Raw genomic sequence first — 14,322 nt, forward strand, 5'->3', positions numbered from 1 at the left:
CACTATAACAGCAATACATGTTACTGGAGCAAATACCATAAAATCTAATTATATCTTATGCCTTAAAATGTATTTTTTACAGAAGCCCACAAAAAAAAAAAAAAAAAAAAAAATCTCATCCTGGGCTTCACATTTAAATTAATTAATTAATTAATTAAAAAAAATAATCAGCAAATTACCTAGATAGCAATACCATGTTCATACTTTGACACAGAAATATATCTCAATCAGAATCAGCATGAAGTAAAATGAAAAGCAAAAATAGAGAAGAAAGAATGGAAGAAAACACATTTTTAAGTAGCCAGAATGTTTTGATTATCTCTTTGCATTTTGTACCAAAGCCCAGTCACTAACAAGCACAAGTAATACATAAAGTGAGGAATATCAATTAAGATGTACGTTAGATATCCTATTAACATAACAACATATGTCATATAATTAATATAATTGCCAACTAAAGCTGTAAAGAAATAACTCATGAAATGCAAAATATGAATTCTGGAAAAAAAAAAAAAATCCACTCAGTGTTTCCATCATGAAATAAATCAGTATAGCTCTATGAAGAATCACAGTATTACATAACATAATCACTTATGGTCTCCCTCCAGGCCAGCGCTTCCATCTACACTAAAGCAGACATGATTGCTCTCAGATGTGGCACTGCAAAAGGCAACTATCTGAATAAGAATGGTTTGCAGCTAGCAAAGAACAAACAGAAGGAAAACCAGTCTTTTTTTTTCTGTTCTATTCCTTCTTGCAGAATCAAAGTGCAGGATATAATTCTTAGATCCCTGACAGATACGATTATCTAATGACAAACTGTGGATTCATCTAGTAAATCCCGTAAAGAATATACAAGTAAATGTATAGAAAAAAAAAAGGCTGCTGCTGGCAAATCTGAAAGCTTCAAGTTCTTTCAGATCAGAACTTGAAGAAAAATCAATTTAAACACGCATTTTTTATTTTTCTTTTAAAACAACACTGCAGTCAGATCAAGTCAAGCTCACCATCTGCTGCAGATAGAAATACAGCTATACTCAAGAATTACATTATAAAACTTCTTTGTAAACTTTACATGCAAGCTGTTCTTGTCAGAATTAAAGTCATTGTGATCATGCATCTTAATATTCAATCAGGCTTTAAATAAAGAGTGACAAAAGTCCACATATGGATGACAAGCTGTTCTACAGTAAATATTTTTGTATTTATTGAGAAGGGGCTTATGGCTGTTTAGGATGTATTCCACCAGGCATTTTGGTTTAACTACTTACAGCCTAATAAAACCAAAATAAAATCTCTGTTCCAAAATCCTCACTGAAATTTACAGTTTTTAAATTAACTTAATTATTCTTATTTAGCTATGCTTTTACTTCATCGTTTGCTTGAAAACTTTTCCCAGCTGGTGGCTGTTATAGAATAGAAGATTTTTAGAGCCCTGTATTTTAGGCAAAGCTTTATTCCCAGGTGGTGTTGAACATAAATATGGAAGACGAAAAGCAAATACAATGTGTTTTTATCATTATAGCTGACCGTCTAAAGCAGAGGAAAAAATCTTCCACTCTTTTGTGTAACTAAACTTCTTAGAGCCAGTTCCCATATTCCTGCAGCTGAGGGAAGAAGGTATAAGAAGTTCCTTTTCCCCGTACACTAGTTATAAACATAATTTACAGAATAACAGAAAATAATCTTATAACAAGTAGAGATAAAATTTGTTTTCCATTTCCAATTCCACTTCGAAAAGTTGCAAGGCACAAGCGGTGATTAATATAGATATGTTAAGTACTTGCTGCAAGTGCATTACATGTTACTGCTTTGTTCAACTGTGCAAGTAATTCAGGACAGCATTGAAAAAGTTTTTAAAATGACAGAATGAAGAAAATACACAGACCAGCGCACATCATATAAGATCAACATTTCCTAATGAAAATAAATAATCTTACCCTGATGTTGGATCAACAGCTATGGCCTTAGGGTTATTGAGATCCAGCTCAATGAGTGTGACACACACCATTCCATTCTGGTTGCAGACAAAGATCCTGTCACTGACATGATCCACAAAGTAAAAATTCCCAGTGATCCAGTCGATTGCTATTTGCTGTACATCTGCCAAAAAAATCAAAGGATAAAGAGAAAGCTCAGAAGTGCAATTGTAATACAAATAACTGTTTGTAATACAAAGAACTTCACCAAACAAACACTCTACCCAAAGAACTCAAGCTGTTTTTACAATGAGATTTTATACATGGTATATTGTATATAATAAAGAATTAAATTTTCTATGGACAAAAAATAGTTGGAGAGAGTTGTTCCTTTCTAAGCACAAAAGTCTCATTTCAACTTCAAGGACATCTAAGGTACACATTTGTTCGTAGCTCTGTTAAATATTTCAAATTCTGTCTGTGAAATTTTGTAATGATATGCTCAGAAGCAACACCACCGACCGTGGTGGTTTTTTTTTGTTGTTTTGTTTTTTTCCTTTTCTTGTTGTTTTGTAAATCTGCATGCAGCAAGATTTCTGATTCACCTGTCACAATGATTAGCATCAAAGTAGCTGTCTGCCTGGTAGCTGGAGAAGTTTCATAACAATGACCTAAGAGTCTTCCTCTTGGGATGCTAAGGTGGCTTCACAACCACCTAGCACTACTGTTCTCATTTCCAAACAGTAAGAGCTTTTTCTGGTGGGATCCTGGAACTATTTCTTGTAAATGTCTTCTAATCTCTGCATTTTTCTTTTAAGTTAATCTACTGGTCTAAAACATAGTCTTACTCTTACACTAAGTAAAAGTATAAAGAAGTGCAAAGAACATAACTATCAATTTCATTTAACTAAGATTTCTTTACTTCCTATTCTCATTGACAGTACCGAATTGACATCAGCCTGTAAGATAGAAGACTTGGTTATTCTTAAATTAAAAACAGCAAACTACTATAACATCATTTCCTTTGAAATATTTTCAGTGTTCAATATGAATGAACTTTCATTTTCAAAATATATATTTATTATATAACGATGGTTTCAAGATACTGCTAATATAATATAAAATTATTTCATGACAGAAACAAAATGTGATAAAATAGTATTTCACACAGGTTTTTCAATACTTTTAATTTTTATACTTTCAGTTTATGTATTTCTATCATCCTTCGCAAGTTTTTTAGTCCCCACACACATACTTGAATAAGAATCTGTCGCTTCTATCACACCCATCTTGTATTAGAGAATATAAAGTAAGCCTTTAAAGTTAGTATAAAGTAACTGAGATTTTATGAGTTATGCATTTGCTAAATACTTAGACATGAAGACTCATGCACTGTCCTTCAAAGTGCAGATAAAATAAACAACATTTACTCAACAAAATGTCAAGACACCATCTCTATTCCATCTCAGCCATCCTATTACACAGTTCATTACAGTCTCTTCTATCTCAGATTTCTTCCCTTCTGCTACTCATTTTCCTTTTAATTCACAGTGAATATTATGCCTTATCCCTTCTGATAGCTCCTATTATAAAGACACGCTTAGCCAGAATAAAGGAATGCTCCATTTAGTCTCAGATCCAACCTCCAGAGGAGGTCAATGTCAGGTGCACTAGACATATTATGCACATTAGACATATGTGAGCACTAACAAATATTTCATACAAAAGGGAGAAAAACATGTTTGTTTGTTTTTTTCTTACTTATTGAGAATGACATTTACAAAAGAGATTTGATTTTAAATATTTGTAGACATAAAATTAGTAAATAAATTATTGCAGTGTGAGCTCTGGAACACTGTTATACTTTGGGAAGCAGAGGGAGAGCCTGCTGGAGGAGGCTGCTGTCTTCTCTCCAACCTGTGGGAATGTTCCTAGTTTTACCTAAGTGTGACACATACTTGAAAGGCATGATACATACAGTTTATTAGATCTCTTAACATAATGATACTCACATCTATAAAATATTAACTGATTTTTTTTTTCTATTGTTTTTCAACATGTCATTAACAAGAAATGGCACTGAACAGGTATTTATGGAATAAAAGGAAATTAATTCAAGGTCACACTAGGGATAACCATTTGCATCCAATAGTTGCAACTGAGGTTTCTCAGCAATCCAGGCAAAGTGAGACACCTAGAAGCAATTTAACTGGATAACCTTTGTGTCACAGACTTCAAAAAGCATTCAGAGCTCTTAACATCTCTTTGCCCCATTTCCCTTCCCCAGCAGGTTATCTTTGGGAAGAGTGTGGAGCTAACAGCAGCACGGGCTATTTGCAAGACATAGGCTCATTACAACTGCGTTCCTTGTAAAGCTGTTCATTACAAAGCATGCTATGCCAGAAGACTCGATTACAGTTTCCAGAAAAAGAGCCACATTAATTCACATTTTTCTTCAGAAGTCTACTGCATGAAATGGAGGAGAGATCTCCCACTATGGAGAGAACATCTCTCTAAAATAAACCTTCTGGAGCAGTACATCACTGAAATCTATTAATTAACTTAGACATTTAATGCACAGTAGCATTTTCATTTAACAGTTCATCTAACACAAATATGTTGTGTATTTTAGGTACCAGTGTTGTGGTTTAGCTTTTGTCTTTTGCATACCAGGAGCTCTGCTGTGCATAGGACACATCCAATTGCTCACAAGAGAAGCTTATAAAGAATTGTTGAAGTCTACGCCTCTGTAAAATCATATCCCATGTGAAAAATCCACTTAGCTGGCAGTTTTCATGGATCAAACTTTTAATCCCTATGGTTTCACTATAGTAGCTATGCATTTAGATGCTTTGAATGGCTCTCCAGTTATCACACAAGTCAAATGTACTGTATGCTACAGAGATAAGGTTTTGGTTGCACTGGGAACTTTTAAAATACATATTTTTGTGCTCAAGATGTTACTGAATTATTTTCTTGCTTATTTTTATATTCACATATTAAAACTGAATATGTACAGATGGCTAGTTCACTGACATCGTTAAAGTAATGAATCTTTTTTTTTTCTTTCATTCACACAGCCTCAGAAATCTCTAAAAAGAAATGCCCCTCCTGAAAGCACACATATTTATTCTGAACAATCTCGTACGTATTTCTGCGGGTCTTTCTTATTTTAATTACAGTTTCCATGGAGTATTTCTACTGAATGTGATCAACCTTCCTTTAGTACTTTCTAAAAAACAGAGTTTCCTCTTAAGGACTTCAGAAAGAAATGGTAAGATATCATATAGTCTAAACTCTACTTTGGTTGATGACGTTACGTAGACCATGGGCACTAGCAAAAGCGGGGCTGGAAGCATATATATATATGCTTAAAAATATAAAAATATATATTTTTTAACTCACATGTATTATTATACCTTTAGAGAGAATGACAGTTTTATATGAGGGTGACTAAGTCTTCAATGGTACTAGAAATATATGTCTTACGGCCAAAATGTAGTTTATGAAAATCAGAATCATACTGAATGACTGTCTTCTTTCATTTCAAATCTCAAACATGTATTTTGTACTGTGCACATTTTAATTTCAAATAAAGACTTGCACAATTCAGTTAACATAAAAGAGCAAAAACAGTGCTATATTCTTGTATTTGTGCTACTGCTGTAATAATCAAGGATTCAACACAGGCACTGCCTATTAACGTAAATATTATGCTAATTGATTTTATTTTTTACAAATGTGGAATAAAGAGTAGAAATAGAAAAATTAGCATCTTTTCTCCATTTATACACTTCAGTAAAAATTTCCAATTTTTAACATGCAAAATGATCTAAGCACATGACACGGGGGAACTTAAAGTAGCTGGAGTCTTTTATAGAAACTTCTGAGTGAACAGAGGAATGATTCTGGATGAAATATAATTAAAATTAAAAATGCTTAGTGTGATCCCCATATGCTTCTGGTTAATAATTAAAAAGATAGACAACCTCTCTCTATTTCAAGAGAAAGAACTAAGCTTCTACTGCCTTATATACTTACAGTTTTCCTTGTTCTGAATGACTGCAATAAAGAACTGGGAAAATCCACTCTAGACTCAATGAGAAACAATTTCATTGACAATTGCTATGGGAAATAAGTTCTTTTTATAAAACCTTTTTTATTTATTGCATAGAGACAACACTGATAGTTTCAAAGAAATTGTATATGATCTACAGTAAAATATCTTTATCAGCATCAAAATCATGAATCATTATTTATGTTTAGGCAGGGTTTTGGATCTTATTTAAATAATAGTATTAGTGTGTATTTTTGCTTGCATTTTCCTAAAAATAATGGATATAATTGAAAATGCTATGAAATAATATTCATTTTTGTCACAAAGTTTATTTTTTCTTTCCTAAAAGTTGCTCTTAAAGGAAGTATTATTTTGATTTACACAAAAAGCTAAAAAAGAATTAGGTATTAATTCTTATTTCATAGCCCATATACGTTTCTTCTGAAGCAATATAACATCCAGACTTCCACACAGGACTGTAATGCTGTATTCTGTGCTGGCATGCGGGAGATGAGGGACATGGAAGTGCTTTAAAGTAGTGGTGGTTCAATAAAATAACAGCCAGTGTGGGTGGGCAGTTTCCTGACACCCCCACAAACACTACCTGGAAACTACAGGTGAAGATGGAAGTACTCACTGCTTCTGCACACCAAAATGTCAAGTGCTTATTTTACAGGACTCTTTCCATGCTGCAAAGAGCAGCCTGGCATTGTCACAGGTAGCCAGGTCTGCTAAGAGTCACTTGTTTAATTTATTCTATGATAATTGGCTCAGCAAGCAGGGTATTTTTGAGGACAGTGCAACAGTTGTTTGGACGGCTGGCCATATGCTAGGGGAATAAATGATTCTGAGAAATGAGAGAAGATTGCTCTAATAAAACTTTCATGAGCTTAACGTTTCTGTAACAAGCATCCTAACACATAGAAGGTGTTGGTACAGTCCCTAATGGTCACGCATCATACGAATACCAGGGTGGTGCTACCCCATGCCAGGAAGAGTCACCCTCTGTCCCCTGTCCACCAAAGACAACAGGGGACAACAGATCTGCAGACCTCACAGGCAGTTTCACACCCGCTTTCTCCACAGCCTGTAGTGTTAGGAACTGTGTGCCTCTGGGGCTGTCTTTCATAAAGCAGCCTGCCATGAAAGTTAGCTTCACTGTGTTTCAACTAAGGAAGCATCTCCTGCTTTCTGCTGAAGTCCAAACAGGTAAAAAAGAAACAAAGCTTTAGATAAACAAATAAATAAAAATCTGGAAACTAAAACCTCAAGAAATGAGGTCATAAAAAATAATATAAAAATGGGACAACATATTTGAAATATTTTGCCTCGTGCTATGTTCCCTGAACCTTGAGGGTGTATTTTTCCAACTTTTATGTGTTTTAGTTCTCCACCACCAGAAAACTGCTTTGATTTTTTTTTTTTTCTTTGACTGGAAGCCGAGATTTTATCAGGTGAGACTTTGTGAATTGCGTAAGGTAAGCAAACGATGAAAGTGCCAGGCACGGACAAACCTGTTCAATTTAACTATCTATTTAGAGGGGAAAAAAATATAGAATTAACATGGAACCAACACATTTTACTCTGAAGAACAAGGGAAAGCAACTTGAAGATAGTATTTTTGACAAGTTTTGAGTAATGAGACTAATGGTAGCAATCCTTTATTTTTCCAAAACAGACACCAAAAAGGCTACCAGGTAAACAGTATTTAAAACACGCTTAAATGACAGGCTGTAAAATCTGCCTTGGCTTTGCCTCTCATCTGGGAATAATGCTCCTAATTAGCAGCTCAGACAACCCAATACTGACACTGTGCTTTGGGAAAGTTAGATTGTCATAGATTTTTCTGTGCCTCTGCTATTGACAGCAACTGGCCTTAACTGTGCTGCAATACCATTTACAAAATATATTTTTATTAAATATGCCACCATTCAATAAGTTAGACAACATTGTTGTCTAAACTTTAAACAGCCATGTCCTGAGTGATTATTGCATATGTTTAAAAGCGAATTATCAAATGACGAATACCCATCTATCTTTTGCAAATGACTCATCCTCAAACACAAAATTCCTTTGAAATAAATCAGCCTTCTCAGATAGTGTTTGTAAGGAGTACAATGCAAAACCTACAACATTACATTTAAATAAGCACTTTAAAACATCCAGACTTCAAGTTCCTCAGAAGAAAAGAAAGCTTTTCCTCTTGTTTGCTAAGTAACATAATTTAAAATTCAATAAATTGGGTTCCTGTCAAAAATACAGTTGGTATTCTTCCACCTGTACAGGATATTAGAATATAATGTTTTAAAAACCTATAAATGTGAACATGGAGACAATGGCAGCTTCTCCAAACTGAAGATTTTTTTTTAAATATGATTCTATTCTAAATATTATGAATACTTAATAAAAGCATCCTGATGGCTCATGAAGACATCCAGTCTCTCAGAGACGTCATCTCTCCAGTCACTCAGAGACTCAAGCATTCAGCTTCAGCTAGATACAGGAGAGAACATGTTTATGTTTAAAATTAAAATCGAAATGTTTAAGACTGTATTTTTATCCTTTTACTGGATGCAGCCCACATCTGAAGAAGAGGTCTAACTCCAGAAACTTCACCTGATTCTGGAGCTTCTGAAATTAGCAGATTCATACCAGTCAAAGGACTCTGCAGAGGCCATGATACAGGCTGCCCCAAAAGACCCCTGTCAGTCCTCATATCTGTAAGCCCTGAGCACTGATGACAAGACATGTGCATGCAAGCCAATTTTGTGGCCTCTTAAACAGTACAGTAGATAGTTATGTACGTTTGCTGCACCTTTCCGTAGAAGGAGGCCAAGCCAAGCAGTACTGTTACGACAGGCTGAGTTCATGGGCTGAGGTGACCCACGGAGAGGGTCTGAGCGGACAGAGAAATGCAGGTCTAATGATAAACCCCTTCCTTCCACTGGGAGCCCTAAGACCTACAAAACAATAGCAACAACAAAAATCCCATCTTTATTCTCTAACAAATCCCTATTTACAGAGCATTCAGAGGAAATGTGCTGATGGTAGATCACAGATATGCTTGGCCTATGGGTCTTTGCCAGGGGTTTTACAGTAGGGGAGTAAAGTCTACCCCTGAAGCTTTTAGCATAGCTCTTCTTTTAGTCATGTTATAAAATGATCCTACCTTACAATGGATCACGTTTCTGGAAGGAGTAAAAAAAAAAAGTGAAATTTCTGTTGCTGGGTCTCGAGCCACAAATTTGGCCATGATGCCAAGATGTGCAAGGCAGAAGCGTGAAACAATGACATAATGGCCTTGTGAATGGTCCTGTCTTTTAATCCCAGGGCTTAGATTTTTATAAGTGAATTTTCTGCCACCGGTCTTGTCAGAAACAAGTAAGAATAGTCAAAAACCGTATCATTTCTAATTTCTGCATTACTGAGTTTCAAGCACATAGCCAAATGATTGTAAACTTGTAACGGGGTCCCAGTAGCCTACATCCATACTGAACGATAAAGACAGATTTATAGAGGTACATAGCTGTAACAGTCTCTTTTTTTTTTTTTTTTTTTTTTAACTGCACATTCAAAAGCTTCTTATAAATCTGCTGAGACTGTAAATCAAACCCAGTTATTTACTTCAAAGCAGTTAAGTCATCCACTGTTAAAATTAAAGCATAATTCAGCCGCAGTAGGCATCCCATCAAGCGTGTGGACTAAGAGACCTGCTGGGGGAAAACACTGCGGCTGCATTAGGCTGTGATACCTGTCTCATTGAACCTCCTCCATCAAAGGCAAAAGTCGACAACCTTCCCGCCTTCCAGGACTGCCTGCTGCATGTATTAAGAACTTCATAAAGCATCTTTACACAAAAATAAGGTCACTTAACCATTTTCCCATGAAGACACTAGGCAGTAGATTACTACAGTTTTAAAAATGTGTCAATAAAGAGGGGAGTTACTTTGGCAATACAGAGTATTTAAGGAAAATGACTTCCACAAAAAGTTTGGACAGCTTAATCCCAGAGGTGGACAACAACACTTTAGGGAACACTTCTTGGGGGTATAATGTAGATGCAAATTAACATTGTCAGCCTTAAACAAAGCTTTAGGGAAGGAAGGAAATTCATATTGCATGTTTTTTGTAGAAGGTGACATATGTCAGACAAAGCTGGCTCACAGGATCTAGAGCACACTGTAGTCTCTTGCAGGTAAAATGCAGGTCATAGTTTTGTAGTAGAATTTCATATTGAGACCAATATAGTTGCAATTCGTAATGGATGGTCTAGACAATATGAATATGCAGTTCATGGCATGACCCAGTGCTATCAATCAATCTGTATCTTTTCACCAAAGGGCATTATTACATTCATTTTAATTTTAATCAGTAGGTAGTACTGACCATACAATATTTCATTCTAATATATATCAGAAATATTTGTATTGGGCACACAAGTCTTTATCTTCATCTCAAACATATTAGAGGTAAAGGAGAAGATGTCACCCTTTCCAAAAAAAGAAATTATTTTGCAAATATTTATATATATATATAAAAGAACTTGCTTATATGACAATTAAAATCTGCACACTGAGTCTGATTTAAATCCAGCTTGAGCATTATTACTTAAAGAATATTACAATTTTTTAAAAATCTTTAATCATAAAAATATATCCAAACACAAGATACTTGTGCCACAGAATATCTATAAAACAAACTCTTAGCATGAACTCTACTAGATAGGATGACCCCTTTTTTTTCCAGTGTTGCACAGGAAATAAAAGGAAAATGCTCCTTAAATTAAAGGGTATTAATGTTTCCTTCACCTTTTTCCCTGCATATAAAAAATAAAAATTCTTCAAAAAGGTTAGTCATATCCATGGCTAACTATTCCTACAACCCAGAGGAATCACTGTCACAACGTGAGGCCTTTGGCACACCTGTAATTCTGAAAAACACTGAAAGCCACCATACAGCACTCACTAATGTCAGATGCCTCATATTACAGTTCGATCAAAACAAACAAATAAAACCCGTAATGCCTATCAATGTTGGCTGCCAACTGACTATAATAAATGCATACTCATGCAACCATGATCTCATCCTCCCTGTCTTCCTCTGTCCATTCTTTTTCTTTCCATCAATTTATTCCATGTTGTCCAATATCAAAATAGCAACCTTTGAGGAGAAGACTGTTATTTGTTATATTTGACTTGACCAAAAAAAGCCCAATTGTCCAGACTTAAGACGCAGGGTTATTTGATGCACTTAAATTAAAAACAAACAGACAAACAAAACCTCTTGCTAAGTCTTTTCCCAAAGGGTTCAGTTTTGAAGCTAATGCAGTGGTTATTACTACAGAAAAGAAATCTGAATTTTGCAACCAGTTGTACAGACTTAGTGAGCAACCTTTATATCCTTGAAAAGAGTCTTCAAATGAAAATGCATACTATCTTCATGATATTCCTATCTAGAAGAGAAACAGCATTGATTTTTCCAACACATTATATTTCTTTCCCTATATGTAAGCACAAAAACACCTCCCCATATATATGTATTTATATAAAAATCACTTGGGCAAAATATCTTTGTATGACATACAAGCAAGTCCAAAAACTGGCAAAAGGAGTGAGTCTCTGGAACTGCAAATTGTGGCAGGTATCCCCATGTACTCTGCAATCAGCTCATTATTTTTGCTTACATGGTGTGACAGAGATTCTATGCAATTATACAAGCAAAGATGGTTCAAACTTTTATCAGCAGCTCAAGAACCGTCATGGTGAATGCCTGACCCAACACATCAAACCACAGCTGTTTGGTGACATGGTGATAAAATGCAGAGCTTCAGCTCTGTGCAGACAGACCATCCCTTTTGCATAGCATCCTCCTCATTAAATAACTTACAAAGATTAAAACACTTTTTTTTTTTTTCAGAACTAAGAAATATACATAGCTTAATTTTGACTTTAGCAAAAGATATTTATTCCATTTAAAAGACCTGTTACATGTAGTTTTTCAGTGTCAGATTAAGTGCTTTACTAAAAACACAATTAAAATTTGTAAAATAAAACCAAGATTTTATTTTATTCAACCTTACTGACAAATAGTGAGAAGCATAAGATTTGTTCTTCCATTTTGTTTATTTAGTAATATTGACACGATCCATAAAGTTTTCAGAGTTCCAGGTTCTACTCCAAAGCTGAAGTCAAAAGAAAGTTTTTAATCAAATTCGTTTAATTCTAGGTAGAAATCTACAGTTTCAGTTCTGTGTATTGAGAATACAAAAATATTTCCACAAACTACAGATAATACTTTTTTGAGCTAGACATTTATTCTGCCATTCAAACAAGTATAAAAAAAAAAAAAAGAAAAGAAAAAAAAAAAGAAATAATGTATTAAAATACCAATTCAGAGGATATTTTTAATTTACCATTCCCACCACAGTGCAAATAATAATCACAGTTTTATCAGCTTTTGCAAACATGAAATTCCTTTCTGTAAGAGCTGTTGATAAAGTACTATGTAAAGAGCAAGGACTTTATTACATTCTGACCCAGGCACACTCCTTTGTGCATCTCCACTGCAGGCTACAATAAGGCACTGAAGCACCCATGCTAGAGTAAATACTGAAAGCAGACCTACACAGAGGCCAAACTGATGTGCTTTAAATATTTTCCTAAAAAAAGAAGTGGCAAAGATGCTGCAACAGGTTTTTATTCTATCAGAGATGCAGCTTCTCATTTCAGATTACTTCGATTAATGCAATTTGTTATTCATTTATGAAAAGCATGACCTTTATTTATCCTTTACCCCACAGCAGTACAAAGTGTTAGATCAAAGTAGGAGTTGCAAAACACAACAATTATGCCCCCTGCTTTACTATGAAGACAAAAAGGTTTAAAGGAAGATATTTTTTTAATTTTATTGTGATGTTATTGCAATGAACCTTCTATGATTTCTGTCTCAGATAAAAGTCTTAAGGTGGCTGAAGAACTAATTTTAATTACATAATACAAAATGCATTATGTAAAAAGAAAGATTTCTGATTTTTTTTTTTGTCTTTCTGAGTTGATGTTAGTGTTTTTTGTTGTTATTGTTAGCTTTTTTTTTTTGATGAAGTCTGAATTAAATGTTTGCATGAATAAACTAATATCTTGAACTAAGTAGCAAATTTACTGTCAATTATTCTAACGGAAGTAAACTTGATTGGCATCCTGTGTGACAAGAAATTACAAAGCAATATCTCCACTTCGGAAAATCTCCACTTCGGAAAAAAAGCACTAGCTATATCATCAAAAAAAGTGAAATTTATAAACAAAAAGTAAAGAAGATGAAATAAGTTCATGCATATATAATTAGCTGATGATATTTAATACTAAGTTAAAAATCTAAATATTTTATTGCCACTGATGTTAGCTTCTAAGAGCCTAAAGCCTCAAGTTCTTAGCCAGCTCCACTGAAATGGGACGATTACAACTATATGCCTCCTGTGTATCTCCTGTATACACTTCTGTCTTTACAAGAAAGGCAGAAAACAGTGTTCTGTGAATACTGAGGACATCTCAAGAACCTGAAAGCCGCAGCAGAAAGATTTTTAACAATTGCTGTGACTAGACAGTTCCTTAGATCCTGCATAGGATCAGAAGTGGGTTTGGGTTGTAAAAGGAAATGCCGTTCTGTTCCTGTTTCACTTGCAGCACGTTGCAGGAAAAAAGATTTTTCTGGTTTCAGCAGACAGCAAAAACAAAAAAAACAAACAAACACTCAGCCAGAGCTGGAATCAGAGGAACGAGGGAGCATCTTTCCTAATCAGAGAGAAGGCTGCGCTATGCAAATGTCTGCATCTCCCTGGACATTTACCCATTACTGAAGTCCACAGTGAATTTACGGAAGCAGAACAAGTTCAGTTGTGAAAATGATATTACAAAGAATAGTACCAGTTGCTACCATGTAAAAAACAAAATGAAGTCAACAGGGTGTATATGGATGTTGAAGGCTTGGAAATGTGTCTGATCAGATACAACATGCATTATTTAATTCCACATTTCAGAAAGGTGATCCCTGTGCTTGTTTTTTACTGTTATTTCATTATTCTTATGTCTAAGGATATAAATTCATTTGTAAAATATTCACTATAAAAATGTGTATTTTATATTTGCAGCAATCTAGTTATCTACACAGTAGAGCCTTCCAGCCCCCAGAATTATTCCATTGTATCTTCATAACCTTGTTACCAAAGTACAAAATGTTATTGTTTTACAGACAACACAATCACACAATTTATCAGTGAGAAAGAATCCCTCAGCATTATGTTTGATAAAGATAAATTTACTTGATTATCAATCCTTTGACTAAGTGTCCATT

General features: G+C 34.6%; 1 protein-coding gene across 1 annotated transcript in view; it reads right to left on the reverse strand.

Annotated features, from left to right (window-relative positions):
- Positions 1-14,322, reverse strand: part of LRP1B (LDL receptor related protein 1B) — a gene marked incomplete at both ends in the record, with an annotated part of 666,837 nt that overhangs the window by 287,102 nt on the left and 365,413 nt on the right. The window contains one exon of the mRNA XM_082763005.1: positions 1,941-2,103. Coding sequence (XP_082619131.1) covers positions 1,941-2,103 — 163 coding nt within the window. The remainder of the gene's footprint in view (positions 1-1,940; positions 2,104-14,322) is intronic.

Source organism: Aythya marila (assembly GCF_965140915.1).
Source record: "Aythya marila genome assembly, chromosome: 6".
In the NCBI taxonomy this organism is placed as follows: Eukaryota; Metazoa; Chordata; class Aves; order Anseriformes; family Anatidae; genus Aythya; species Aythya marila.